General features: G+C 35.6%; 1 protein-coding gene across 3 annotated transcripts; it reads left to right on the top strand.

The window, feature by feature from the left end:
• Window positions 1–5,596: 5,596 nt before the first annotated feature.
• Window positions 5,597–14,657, top strand: LOC132602112 (sister chromatid cohesion protein PDS5 homolog C-like). 3 transcript variants are annotated; one of them, XM_060315120.1, is made up of 10 exons: window positions 5,597–5,979; window positions 8,198–8,291; window positions 9,739–10,203; window positions 10,402–10,494; window positions 10,813–10,883; window positions 11,658–11,709; window positions 11,917–12,003; window positions 13,019–13,105; window positions 13,625–13,674; window positions 13,758–14,657. In XM_060315120.1, exons 2-10 carry the CDS (start codon window positions 8,220–8,222, stop codon window positions 14,458–14,460), a joined length of 1,680 nt encoding a protein of 559 aa, XP_060171103.1. In that variant the 5' UTR covers window positions 5,597–5,979; window positions 8,198–8,219; the 3' UTR covers window positions 14,461–14,657. The 3 variants fall into 3 exon arrangements, with proteins under 3 accessions (XP_060171103.1, XP_060171101.1, XP_060171104.1); XM_060315118.1 differs by having other exon boundaries at window positions 5,597–6,048; XM_060315121.1 differs by lacking the exon at window positions 5,597–5,979 and having other exon boundaries at window positions 7,976–8,291.
• The last annotated feature ends 477 nt before the right edge of the window (window positions 14,658–15,134 follow it).

The raw sequence follows: 15,134 nt of genomic DNA, 5'->3' as shown, positions 1-15,134 counted from the left end.
TGACCCTTCCCCTTGCTTAGTTAGAGTGTACTTGACTCGTGGGGATAGGTAGTGTGGTTCCCAAGGTGATAGGGTTGGTTTTGAGGAATTTAAAATCCTTTAAGTTGAATAAGCGAAAAAGTATTGGGAAATAGCTGACATTTGGGAAAATGAGTTTTTTTAGGATTTTCGTCGGTTCCATTAGGTCCAGAAGGTCAATTATAACTTGGTAGGGTTGTTTGGTTCGGTTTCCGAGGCACTCGGGGATGCTTTGGTCCTTGGGTTGGAAACCTTGTTTCTGGGTGTTTGGGGGTTAATCGGGTCAAGATGACCTCTTTTGGAAATTCTGAGGGCGCGGATGAGTTCATTTTTTTTATAGTGGGTTGCATGTCTGGTTTGTATCAGAGAGGTCTCGAATGAGTTTTGGGTTTTGGGTTGAACTTGATGAAAAATCAGATTTTTCTGGTGTCTGGTGTGCCACATCTCAGGACTTGGGGCCTCACCTGCGGGCGCGCCTCTGCGGGACTTGGTGTGCAGGTGCCAGACCATGATGTGTTAAGTGAGGCTGCATCTGCGGACATTTCTCCGCAGATGTGAGGCTGCACCTACGGGAAATGGTTTGCAGGTGCGAAATTAGTGGAAATCTAAACCTTGTATTCCCAATTCGCCATTTCTTTTCATTCACCAAATTGGAGACATAAAGGGTTTTGAGGGGCAATTTTGTGGAGATTATTGAGATTCATCCTTGGGGTTAATTATTTTTTCCCTGATAGCTGTGTTTTCTTCAATTGCTCATTTTCAAGTTAAATATAAATAATTGTCCATCTTCACAAGCTTAATAATTAATATACAACCAAACATACATAAATATATTTGGATACACTTCATGCTACTATATATGCTCTTTGAGAAGGTAAGTATCGTAACTATGTGGAGGGTATGCATAGATATAGAAGTCATATATATAAATATTTAATGATTATACATAATTATACAAAGCATATACATATTTTTCCTTAATTTTCTAATAAATGTTTTCAACCTTTTCAAGGTTCCTTTTAACATGCTTTTAACTTCAACTTATCCATACAATTAAAAGCAAGAAACAGTTGGAAGAGAATAACACATTAACAAATAACAGGTCAAATTTCTCCATCCAACTCCACCTCACGTCATCCCACCTATACACCTAAGTATTGCATAATCAATGTATATCCTGTGTATAATTATGTATAATACACAAATATACATGTTTATACATTAGATATACAGAATATATCAATCGAATATACAAAAATATACACCACCACATTTCTACATATGCTTCGCGGCACCACAACCACAAAATCACCATAACCGCCGGTTATTAATAATACAAAATACCATATCAATAAAATATTATAAATGTTACAGGGAAGAAAAAGAAGGAAAAACACCACAACAGTGATGAATGTCGATTTTTCGACTTAAAAACACTTTAAATCTAATCCCTCAATAGCAGCAACCATTGTTCTCGAATTCCGCATCACAAATCTGGTGAGAGTCGTCTCCTTTGGGAGAACAAAAAAGGCCTGAGGTCACGGGTTCGAAGCTCTGCAGGGCGCAGCGAACTGTTGTGATTTCACTGCTACAATACCTGAGTATGTCATGTCATGTCAAGTCATGTTCATGGGGTCCAGATACCCAGGGGGTTCACAGTTGCATGCATGGGTTACACCTGCTGTGGGTCCTCACACAAACCCCCACCCCCACCTCAGACGCACTTCATCTTCACCCATCCCACACCACCGCTCCACCCAACACATCCTTCCACCCCCTCCCAAATTTTCTATTTCATATATTTTATTTTACTTTTATCAAAAATTTATAAAAAATAAGAAATTTTTTCTTACCCCACCCCATTTCCCCCCCAACCACAACCCCCCCCCCCCCCACCCCCACCCACTCCACACCAAATTTAACCACCCAAATTTCTCACTTTTTATAAAAGTAAAATAAAATATATGAAGTAGAAAATCCAGGAGGGGGTAGGGGTGGTTGTGTGGGTTGGAAAACCTAAGAAAAAACTTTTAAAGGCAACTTAAATTTTTTTTGGAGGGGTGGTGGGTTGTTGGGTCGGGTGTTTCGCAGTGGGGGTGGGTGGTGTAAAAAACAAAAAAAAAAAACTTTAAAAAACTTTTTTTTAACAAAAATTTAATTTTGTTTTGGACGGTGAGGGGTCAGAGGGGGCAGGGGGGCTGGTGTGGTGTGTGGGGCTGGGAGTAGTTAGGGTTTGGTGGGGTGGGTGTTTGGGGAGTTGGTTGGGTGGTTGGTGGAATGCCACCTGTGGTACTTTCATTAGGGAAGTCATTTTCTTCGTTTTTAACGAACTTGTTTTCCTAAAGATATTTGACCAAACGGACATGAGAAAATTGGAAAATATTTTCCTCCATACCGGACACACCCTTAGCCTTTTGTTTTTCAAAATAAGTGTCCATTTACATAATTAAGAAGGAATTAATTAATTTCTTCTAAATTTACCACTATTTAGCTAAGTGAGTTTTCATATAATCATGAAAATATATTACTTAGGTAGTATTTAATTAAGGTTAGTTTAGTCAAAATATCTATTTCTTCTTGAAATTAGCATTTTCCTAATGAGTATGCTAAAGGCTAAGTGGGCACTTACTTTTGAACCGGAGAAAGTAAATAAGAATCCCCATCTAAGAGAGGTGCCACATAAATGCATATTAAGATATCTAATAAAGAAGACAATTATAATGGAAGGTGAAAGATGATTAATTAAATTTAAAGACCTTTTGGCTATTAAAAATAAAATAAAAAGATAAAAAATGGGAAAATGTCAAAAAAAGGAGAAAAATCTAAATGGTCTTCTAGGCTATTGAGAGGTTCGCTTAACCTTGTTTATACCTAGAAACCAGATAAACAGTCTTTTAATTTTTGGACTCTTAAAATATTAAATAATAGAGTGTGTGTGTGTGTATATTAGATGAAAGAAGAGAATCCCCGATGGATCAACAAGATATGAAAGAACAATTGAAAGTGGCATTCTGCATTTAATGGAGCATACTATTATATGATATTTTTAGAGTCCAAAAAATAAAACAACAAAAGTGAGAAGCAAAGACAAAACACTTGTTGGATTACGGAGATCTAAAATGCACAGATTGTATAAATATGGAGAGCTAGCAAGATTACATAATAAAAAAAAAAAAAAGAAGAAGAAGAAGAAGAAGAAGAAGAGAGAAAATCTATTCATACTCAGCAATCTGAGGGGAGAAAGAAAAACAAAGAGAGACGTTTAATCAATGAAAAACTAAATCAGTTATTCCTAGATAATCGGTGGAAAATCTTGTACCTGGACCAAATTTAGTTCAATATATAGAACTTTTTCTTTTGATAAAGTATTCTTTCATAGAACTTTAATTAAGATAAAGAAATACCTTTCACAATAGAACTTTAAGACATATAAGTACACCATAATGTGGTATAAAAAAAAGAAAAAAAAAAGACATATAAGTACACCATTCATAATATAACTTAAATAAGAAAAATAAATACACTTTAATGTAGTATGAAATATGTAAAGTCCACTGAAATGAAAGAAGCGATTTTTTTAGACAAAGTGAGAGGGAAAAAGTACACAAAAGAAGAAAAAAGATACTCCATTTGCACAAAAAGTGTTCGCTTAGGGTGTGTTTGGTACGGAGGAAACTGTTTTCCAAGAAAAATATTTTCGCGAAAAAATGTATTCTTGAAAAATAAGTATGGAGAATAAATGAATTCCTTATTTATTTTCTCATGTTCGACTAATTATTAGAATTTTTTTTTTCGGAAAATACTCACCCAAGGCCCACCTATCAAACCCCACCCCCACGACCCACACCCACCCCACCTCGCAACCAAACTCTCAGCCCCACGGAACCACCACCCTCAAACGCACTTCATCTTCACCCACCCCCAACCCCTCCCAAATTTTCTATTACATATATTTTATTTCACTTTTATAAAAAATGGGAAATTTTTTCTTATCCCCAACCCGCCCCTTTGTGCCCCCCGCCAAAAAAAAAAAAAAAAAAAACACAACAAACACCCTCCACCCATCCCACACCAAATTTAACCACGCAAATTTCTCATTTAAAAAAAAATATGAAATATAAAATTCGGGAGGGGTGGGGGTGGTGGGTGGGGATTCATGGGGAGGGGGGAAGTGTGTGGTGTAGAAAACAATAAAAAAAAACCTTTTAAAGACAATTAATTTTTTTTGGAGGGGTGGTGGAGTGTTGATCTGCGTATATGTTGGTGTTGGGTGGTGGGGTGTTGGGTTGGGGTCGCAGGGAGGGTGGGTGGTGTAAAAACCAAAAGAAAGTGCTGGGTTGGGGTCGCAGTGAGGGTGGGTGGTGTAAAAACCAAAAGAAAAAACTTTTAAAATATTATTTTTAAAAAGAATTAAATATTTTTCGAGGGTGAGGGTGAGGGGTGGGGTGTTGGGTGATATAGAAAAAAAATTAATAACTTTTTTAGTCAAATAAATTTGGAGGGTGGGGGTGGTGGGAGTGGTAGGGGTTTGGTGGGGTGGGTGGTTGGGGAGTGGGTTGGATGGTGGTGGGGTGGTTGGTGGAATGCCAGTTGTATGACTTGTTTTCCCTACTTTCATTAAGGAAGTCGTTTTTCTCATTTTTAAGGAACTTATTTTCCTAAAGAAAATATTTTTCAAAATTATTTACGAAACGAACATGAAAAAATTAGGAAAACACTCCATACCAAACACACCCTCAGTCTTTTGATTTTTGTTCAAAACCATTTACATAATCAAGAAGCAATTAATTATTTTCTTCCAAATTTACCTCTATTTAACTAAGTGAGTTTTTTATGTAATCAAGAAAATATATTAATTAGGTAGTGTTTAATTAAGGGTAGTTTAGTTAAAATATCTATTTATTCTTGAAATTAGTATCTCCTTAATGAGTGTGCTAAAGGCTAAGTGGACACTTATTTTGAATTGGAGGGAGAATCCCAGTCTAAGAGAGGTGCCACATAAATGCATATTAAGATATCTAACAAAGACAATTATAATGGGAGGTGAAAAGTTAATTAATTAAATTTAAAGACTTTTTGGGCTATTAAAAATAAAATAAAACGATAAATGAATGGGAAAATGTCAAAAAATAAGAAAAAGCTAAATGGTCTTCTAGGCGCTATCATCAAGTGTCATTTCACCTTGTTTATGCCTAGAAAAAAGATTAATGGTCTTTTAATTTTGGACTCTGAAAATATTAAATAATAGTGTGTGTGTGTATATATATATATATATATATATATATATATATATAGAGAGAGAGAGAGAGAGAGAGAGAGATTGTGAGAGATGAAAAGAAGAGAATCCCTGATGGATCGAAAAGATATGAAAATACAATTCAAAGTGGCATTCTGCATTTAATGGAGTATACTATTATTTGATATTTTTAGAGTCCAAAAATTAACAACAAAACAGTGAAGTAAAGACAAAAAACTTGTTGGATTACTGAGAGAGAAAATGCACAGACTATATAAATATGGAGAACTTGCAAGATCACAAAAAGAAAAAGAAAAGTGTTATTCATACTCAACATAAAACGGCACTCTCCCTGATTTCCACAACAATGTTTGCTTAACACTTTGCTAATAGACCCTTTCCCTTGAACATAGATCCGAACGCCCACTCAGAAAAGTGATTCATTCTTTCGTTCGTTCTTTCGGTCTTTCTTTCTTTTTGACATAGAGAAAAAAACAACCTCCCTCTGTTCCTTCTTTTCAAATGTCGACAAAGATTTGTAAATCTCTAGATTCATGAGATGCCACATTTTTGGTTTGACAAACAAGCTAACAGATGGAGACTCAATAATACTAACATATCGAGAGAACACTACCAATTTTAGAAGAACCAAAAACTATCATAAGAGTAGGAAAGTGTTTGTAGCAAAGGTTGCTAGTACTTTTGGGGTGGCTTCTGTGTTGGAAGTAAGCCAAAACGCTTCTTAAGAAGCACTCTCTGCCTTAAATATATATCATCCGGTGAAAATCGGCCGGGTGAGCAGATTTTGTTGCTAATCCTAGTGGTCATTTTTTCTTGGCGTTATATTTTTATAAAAATGGTTTTTTTTTTCTTTCTCAGATTAATCACGTAGTCAGATATTTTTCACTAATTTGATTGATGAATTTTTGGATTTGGAGGGTGGGGCTTCACTGTACTTCATTCGGTTTTTTGAAAAAAAAAAAAAAATTCTAAATTTGAGTTTTCTTGATTCTTTCTGAATTTTGTTAGATGTTTCGAAGTCTTGACCTATTTGAGAGTCCATATTTGTTCTTGAGGTACTTGTTGGATTTTACAGAGAGAAAATACACAGATTTTATAAATATAGTGAGATTGCAATTCATAGCTGTCACACTCGACACTCTTCCTGCGCGTTACATTTTTATAATTTTTTTTTCTTTCTCAAATTAATCACGCAGTCATTTACAGTGTTTTTCACTGATTTCATTGATGAACTTTTTGATTGGGGGGGGGGGGGGGGGGGGGGAGATTCTATGTACTTCATTTAATTTTTTGAAAAAGCTTCTTAATTTGAGTTTTCTTGATTATTTCTGAATTTTCATAGATATTTGGAAGTCTTGATTTGGGCTATTTGAGAGTCTATCTTTATTTATTCGACTTATTTGAAAATCTATCTTTATTCTTGAGGTACTTGCTGGATTACCAAGATAGAAAATGCACAGATTATACTTTTAAACAACAATGTAACGCCCAGAAAGTGTTTTGAGTGTGAACAACAATGAAGAAGCTCACTTTTCTTTTTAATTATATTTTTCTTAGGTTAATACACAGTCATTTTACAGTGTTTTTTCACTAATTTGATTGATGTACTTTTGGATTTGGGGGGTGGGAGTCTCTGTACTTCATTCAGTTTTTTGAAAAAGCTTTTGAATTTGAGTTTTCTTGGTTCTTTCTGAATTTTCATAGAAGTTTTGATGTCTTGACTTGCCCTATTTGAGATTCTATCTTTGTTACTCTACATTTCTTTAGTTTATCTATGGGAATGTCCTCATTTTGAAAGATTTGGATGACATAGTTTTTTTGTGGAATAGTTTCCTTGAATCTTTGTTTCAGACGTAGGTAGAAGACTCTGCATTCAGTGTTTATCAAAATACCCATATATCTATACGGAAATGACCGCATTTTGAATGATTTGGATGATAGAGTCCGGTGGGATATATAGTTTTCATGAATCATAAATGTGGATTCTCAGAAGATTTGTTGATGAAAAGCATAGGGGAAGCTGGTATTTAAAGCTTATGGGTCTGGAGTTTCAGTCGTTTTGAGCTACTGGGTTTTGGTTTCAATCTATCTATTGGTTCTTGGTCTTAGTATATGCATAGAACTATTTAAAAGTATGTATCTGGTATTCTTAAAGCTTTCTTAAAAATATAAGTATAGTAGTTAAAGGAATTATTACAGTAATCCTAGTTTTATATGGTATAATAGCGAATACTTGTAGAATGAACTCTACATCATTTTGTTACAAAGAGACTAACTATTCCTTTCCATAAAGATTAAGTGTGCCTGTGTATAACTGGTTCTCGTATACGTTCTACAGTGTAAAATTTAGTTTGCTTCCTTTTCATGCCTTTTTCTAAATGTATACTATTAGAAAACGCATGTTCTCAGAGTAGTGTAATGGTTCCTTTCCGTGCAGATTGATGAAACCATGTGTTTTTAGCTATTAAAAATCAATCCATCTCATGCACAATTTATGTCTTACATCAATCCATATCATGCAAAGGTTTTCTCTGAAATCGTCGATATGCATCAAAGTGAAAAAATCTCCTTTCCCTATCTCACATTTACTATGTATCTTTCACAACCCCCCCCCCCCCCCCCCCCCCCCCCCCCTCCTCCGGCACCGCTTGATGGGATAGATGTCGTGAAACTCGGTTAATCAAGGAATATATTGTTTCAGTTAGCGTGCTCATACACTTTCTTGTCAATTGTTGCTTCTTTTGCCTTCTATCTTCATTGAAAATTGCTGTTCTGGTGCAATTAGAGAGAAGGGATCTCACAGTTATGTGATACCCTTCGTTTTCTTCTTTTTTGTGCCCTTCCTCGTTACCCTAATTTGCATATACAATACGTGACAAAACTTGGGAACACTTATAACTCCTATAACCTGTCCTGATATAGGTAATTAGGCCGTTGAAAGGAGATGGCTCAAGTAGGTGAAGCTTCCAATCAGGGCCATGAATCTGAAGGCATTGATACGATGATTAACATTACAGTAAGAACTGTGGATCATCAAGCTCATACTATTAGTACTGATGAAGTACATTAATTTTTTGTTCATATTAATTATTTGAGATTCTTTCCTATTAAACTTCAAGAACCTTCCCTCCACTAAAGAATATCTGTTTTCGATGGTTGTTAGACTTCTAAAATGTTTCCTAATCCTGTGTCGAATTTTCTCTGATGCATTAATTTTGCATGTTTATCACTAAACCATATGAATTTTCCTTGTAGAACCACGCATAGATTTTGCTTGCCTTCTCACTGCATGTTTAATAAAAGTATTGACTCGGTGTTGTACTGTCAATACCTAAATATTAATCCAAATTGAATGAATCTCAATGACAACGAATAAGAATTGACAATTGTTAACGCAAGTAAATATATGAAAAAACAAAAAGGATTTCTTTCTATGAATTGTTCATTTTATATATTCAGTTTAAGTAAGCCGTATCTTGTTCAGACCAAATAGAGTTGAATTTATAGTTAAAGCCGCCAATAGAAAGTTGAAATCACTAGTTGTAGTTAGCATAAAGGGGCTAAATTAAATGAAATATGTTCTTTTTACATAAGTTTAAAAAGCACTTACCCAAGTCCTTTTTACTAGTAATTGATGTAACTTGTATGATCTTGATATCTTATGAAATAATTCGTGATCATGTATTGACTGACTTCGTACACTGGTTTAAAATTTGTTTCAGGTCAAAAATTGTTAATTAATCCTAGGATGAAATGATCACCCAATTGGTTACCCTTCTTTGGAAATTTTACTAGTTTAGTTTGTTTACTAACTGAAATTAGCGAGGGTTTGATTCCCACCTTGTAAAAAAAGTTCCTTTTCTGTGTATGTAATGTAGATTGATCATGGTTTGCATCTGGTGAAATTCTGATAATCACCCCTAGTGAAAAATCATCTCTTATAAGAGGTCTATTTCTTTTCTAAAGTCATTCTAGTAATAAAAAGCTCCGTCTATGTTTGTTCGCTTAACATATATAAGAATAGTTGGTCCAATAAATCTCTGAATAGGACCGGAATAGCGGGGTGGAGACATAGGCTCATACAGCTGACCCTTCTAGCTTAGTTTGGGATGGGGTTGCAGTTGATTGACATTCCAGGAATTATAAGATTGCTTGGAGAAGACCATGGCCAAAAAGTTCTCACGGGAAAAAGAAGGTGTATAAACTTCAGTTTTGTGATTGTGTCTCAGTTGTCGAACCACTTTGTGCTACATACCTCTAATTCTTATTTTCCGCTTCGTGCTATGTGTGCGTATATACCCTCGTTGAGCGAAAGGTAACTTTGTTCTACGCACTTGTGACAAGTAAAGGTAAATTCACAGATTATAGGTGATACTTGTTCTAGATTTATAGTAATGATGTGAATTCTTCCTTTGCTATACACTTGTCAGAATGCTACAAAGTTTCTTTCAAAATCTGGACAGGGGGAAAGTGATCAATTTGTGAATGGAGCATCAAAATCACAGGTGAAATATGATCCCATGCATAAGGTCGACAACGTCGTTGTAGATACGGATACAATTTTAAAAGAATCAGAAAATGGAAATGCACTGAATCAACAGAGAAGTACAAATTCAAGGACCACTTTGCCACCTGAAAACGTCGGTTTCGTAAATGCACCAAAAAAAGAAGTAGATCCAGAAGCTACTCAAGCTTCAAAGAAAAGACGTTGGAAACCTAATTCTTTGAATAAACCAGAGGAAGGGTATGATTATGATTGGTTAAGTGGAGAAAGGAGATCAAAAGGTCGTATTCTCTTCAAGGCTTGTTGGAAAAATACTAAAAAGAGAAGTAGTTGTTCACCTAAATGTGAAATCTCCAAGAAAAACGTATCAGCCAGATATCGTGATAAAAGACCGTGGTCATCAGTTGAAGAATCAGGAGCTGAGGTAACTCAAACAGTTAGCGTCAATTGAGTGAATTCGTTTTGGGAAGTTGTGCATTTAAGTAAAGTATTTATTCTGCCCCTTAATCAAACAATTAGCGTCAATTGAATGTTCTCATTTGGAAGTTATGTGGATTCATGTATAGTATTTATTTTCTACCCTTAGGTTTTTGCTTATTATGTATAAACTTGAGTGATGCAGGCATTGGGTTCTGTCTCTATCAGCGAGCAAAGCAACTTCCCCAAAACCTCTAAAGAGAAACGTAAAAGGAAGAACTCGCCATCACAAGAAGAGGTAAACATTTATCATCATTAGTTAGAGTTAACTTATACTTAATGTGATTAGATAACCTTCATTAAGTGATTACCAAAATGAATGTTCCATAAAATATTCCAATGAGGTTATTTATGTGATGAAACTAGTTTTGCTTTTGTCTATTTACCTTAAGAGAAGAGGATATTTTCTTTTTCTATCTTCAACGTGACCGAAGAGAAAAGGCTTTTGACCAATAAGGAATCTGATGTGCATACTTTTCGATGCTTCCACTTCGTCTCTGCATGTATCAGCGTTTGATGTCTAGATTTATGAGCATCTCTATCATCTTTTCCTTAGGATTCTGCGGATAAGGTCGGCGAGGAGCTGGTTGGCTGCAGAGTAAGGGTTTGGTGGCCACTTGATCAAGTGTATGTGATTTCACTGAATTAATGATTGCAAGTTTTAAATGTTGACTTTCTCTTTCTCTGAGTGAGTAGAAATTTTGTCATCTGAATAGCTCTGAATGAATTGCTTTGTCATAATATTCTGAATATGGATAATGCATATACATTAGCCTCAGTTATGATGTCAATTGCAGAAGTAGGTACACATTTTTAATTGTAAACGACAGGAACTAGATAAAGAAATACTTTAGCTCTGTTCGAATCATGATGAAGTTGAAGATGGAATAGTATGGTCAACTGTAATCTTAAAGTTTCTTGCTATAAAAATTAAATGCAGGTACTTATTGTACTCCAGCCGTAATAAGGACTCAAGGGCATGTTAACAATGTTTTACTAATTATGCAAATAGTGATTCTTGCGTTCCACTTTCAAGCATAATTCTACTCATTGAATGCTCACATTCTCAAAAACATGAAAAGAAAAGGTTTTTAATATGGGATTATATGTTTCAAATCTGATATGAAACCAATAGGGGCCTTTCTTAAGGTAAAATATGACAAGTTAAAGGATGTTGTTAAGCAGATGTATCTTGTTGGTGCTTGGTTCAGTCATTGCATCATATTGATGCAGTAGTCTCGTTGCGCAAAACGATTGGTGGTAATTTTTATTAGTTTGTTAGGTCCAAACAGGCAGACTTTTGAGCCTTTAGCTGCTTATTATCTTCTTCTTCTTTTTTTCATTGTGATAAAATTTATTTTTAGTTCAAATGTTATATCACGTAGCATTCACATTCTGTAGGTTCTATGAAGGACATATCACTTTATTTGACCATTCAGAGAAGAAGCACAAGGTAAAGATTTTAGCATGGCTATATAAACATTATTAATTGGCTTCAACTGCTTTATGTCGTCATGCTCCCTTAATTGCTGGTTGATGCTCCTATGTTAATAGGCTGGTGTCAGTCTACATTTTCACAGGTTGTTGTAATCTTATTTGTCAAGCTGTTTTCTAAGTCTTGGTAATGTTTTATTATTTATGTTTTTCATGATATTCTAAGGTGATCTACGAAGATGGCGATCAAGAAATGCTAAATCTTACAAAGGAACGCTGGGAACTAGTTGAAGATGACAATGCATCAGTTCCTGTGGGTTATCTTTTCTACTTGACTGTTCTGTACTTGTCTTTATTTGCATGACTTATTGAATGTATGTATTTCAGAGACACAAGATTGTCCCTCCTTTTGTAGTTTTCTTCATGCTACAGGATTAGTAAAGTGGTTTCTCTTTAACATTTGAGTTCATGTAAGAGTGCAGACCCTAAGTAAACCAGGGAGAGAGTTCACATTGCTACTGAATAATGTCGATTGTTCTTATGAAAATTTTTATGGAAAAGAAGCAGAAAAGTTGTCTTTAGGTAATGTCAAGGGAGAGGCAGAAACAAGTGTTTTCATAAAATGTTGAGGAGAGACAGAAACAAGTGTTTTCATAAAATGTTGAGGAGAGACAGACAAAGCTGTCGTTATCTCACTGTTGCAATAGACGGTCTGCTCATGAGATTCTTCAGAGTTATTAAATAAGCAATTCCGTAGTTGTTTTTAATTGGAAACATCCTCTACCACACCACTCAGACAATTCAACTGTGGGAGGTCTTTTTATAGGTATAAATAAGCTTACTTTCTAATTAATTTCCAAGTCATCTAATGGATAAGTCATTTAACGTTCATCTTAAACTACTAAGGTTAGGAAAGTATCTAGTTGTGCCTGTCTTTAATGCTTCAGCAAATAGTCTTTGTGGTTCTCTAAGGATAATAACTAAGAAAAGTAAACAGAAGTTCAAGCACCCAATTGATGTGTCTAGTTATGATTATCTTTTGACTTTAACTTGAGTTAATACAATGTAGTCATATGTGTCTTTAGTATGAACAATAGAGCACTTGAACAATCAATCTTTGAGGCTTCTAAAGATAAAGAAAGAAATTCAAGTCAGGGTAGAGCATGCTGGTAGTCCCCATAAGTTTACCTATTGGTATATCATATTTCACCAACTTTACGGAATTGATAATAGTATAGGGTAGAACTTGCATGAGTTAATACCATTCTCCATTGACTGGAATGTGTAATTCACTTTATGAGTCCTATTTTCTCTGCATTCTGGAGCAGGCTTTGAATGTTGATGATGATGTGCCGGTGCTAACTCCTGTTACTGAAAGCAAGCAGATCGTTTGCAGCAGAGCAAAGTTATGTAGGGTAAGTTGGTCTTTCACTTATAGTCCACTACACTAATCCTTGCCATCAAAGTTCTGCTAAATTGTACGTTGTCATCTCTTTCTAACTAAACGTTACATTTTACAATCTCTAAGCATTAAGATCCAATCACCATGACTTCTGAAAGAACGAAATAGTCCTTCCTTGAAATTAAGACTTTCAAAAGAAGGGTTATAAGCGGAGATATACACGTTCACGTGAATTTATTATTCCTCGGCCTTCTTTGAAGCTCAAACTGATTCTGAATGAAAGTTTTCCTAGGAGTTAATTTATAATAATTGGTACTTTTCATACCCTCTACGTTTGCCTTGCTAAATTAGTCCTTTTCACCCTGCACGATAAACATTTTGGTCTCTGAAAGTGTTCAGAGAGTCATCGTGAATGGCAAACTGCAGCAGAATATTAGATGACTGATTGCAACCTAGAAAGGTTGCATGACAAAGCGATAGAAATTTGAAAAACCTAATCTTAGTATTTATTTCATAACACCTGTCTATGCAGAAAATTTGGCAGGGGAAAGAACCTGACGATCCGACTCCTCCTTTAACAATGTAAGTTGTTTATATCGCATTTAGACCTTCTTTCCGTAATAATAAATGAAATTCGAGCTGAACGAAGTATTTTTGTTATGAAGGACCATGCAGCAAAATTTAACTCCAAAAGGAGTGCACCAAAATAAAGGGATCAATGTTGAAGCTTCAGAATCTGGCCTAGAGGGAAATCCAACACCTATAAAGGTGTCCCCTGAAGATGGTGATGTATGCAGTGAAGTGGCGGATGTGCATGGCTATAAAGTAAAAGTGAGCAGTGCTCCTATACTTGCTGCTATTTTTGCCAAGTATGGTGATATTACAGTCAACTGTCGCTATAAATCACCTATTGTCAGAGCTTCCCTTCTTGATGTGGTTAGTGATGTTGTCAGGAGGCTGAAAACTAGTGATGTTAATTCTTCTTCCATTGAAGCTATGAAAACTGTAGTATCTGATGTTGCGGATACCAAGCTTGATGTAACTTGGCTGCAACAGTATCTGGATGAGATTTTTGAAGAGGAAGATATGGAGGAAAAATATTCCTATTTAATGGCGTTAAGCGAGACTACCATGCTTGTCTCTACAGCAGCTAAAAAGGACTTGGTAGAAAGAAATAGAGAGGTATTAGCAGCAGAGAAACGGCTCAAAAAGGCTGAAAGGCGCTTGCAAGAGGCCAAAAGCCAAGCAGGAGATGCAGAAAGGTCTGTCAACGTATTTGACGTACTAGGTAAAAAAGTTCAGCAGGACATCAAGGAGACTAAGGATCAAGCACGATATTGGCGGAGTAGGTTGAATGAGCTTCAGTAGCCCGGAGCTATTTTATCTTTGACATAGCTTGTTTATGTCATGACATTTTGGAAATTGTGAATGATCATCATGAAGCTGGCAAGATCGTAGATGGTTGAATCTTGTTTTGTATCTCTTTCCGTAAACATTCAGATTTTGTGCAGTATCGACTTTGTCATATTAACAAAACTAGACTGGGGTTTTTGTATGTAACTAGTATTTGGACACGTGTCCGAATTCAGTCAATGTAAGTTTTCAAAACAATATAAAAAAATATTGTGTATAATGAATAATTGCGATTCTGAAGAAAGAAAGCACAAGCTGAACTTGATAAACAATTACCCTACTCAAATGACTTGATTGTTTAACGCAAAATATTATGGATCATCTAAACCTGCAAAGTTGGAATAATTAAATTTACTTAGGTAGGTGATGTCACACCCCTACGAGGAGTATGACGGGCTCCGACCCGTAGGCCGGAACCACCTGACTTATTCGTTACTTTGAACATTATAAACCATAACTCAAAGAACGCCTGCACGCAGAAAAGGCCCAACATAGGAATATCCGCTCATTCAGCACATATGTACATATGCGGACCGACCAGGTCGCTACAACATAACGTATATCATAAAGCCGGCGAGGCTAACAGTAAAGTATCAAGAGCTCAAAATAAGCCCGACAAGGCCACCAAT

Source organism: Lycium barbarum, chromosome 7 (assembly GCF_019175385.1).
Source record: "Lycium barbarum isolate Lr01 chromosome 7, ASM1917538v2, whole genome shotgun sequence".
NCBI lineage: Eukaryota > Viridiplantae > Streptophyta > Magnoliopsida > Solanales > Solanaceae > Lycium > Lycium barbarum.
This window is presented reverse-complemented; position numbering and strand designations above follow the sequence as displayed.

Bases quoted from the DNA above. Each gene is read 5' to 3' on its own strand.
- LOC132602112 (XM_060315120.1), top strand. From the start codon at position 8,220: ATGGCTCAAGTAGGTGAAGCTTCCAATCAGGGCCATGAATCTGAAGGC. The intron at 8,292-9,738 runs GTAAGAACTGTG...AAATCTGGACAG, and splicing joins ATACGATGATTAACATTACA to GGGGAAAGTGATCAATTTGT. The intron at 11,710-11,916 runs GTAAAGATTTTA...TGATATTCTAAG, and splicing joins ATTCAGAGAAGAAGCACAAG to GTGATCTACGAAGATGGCGA.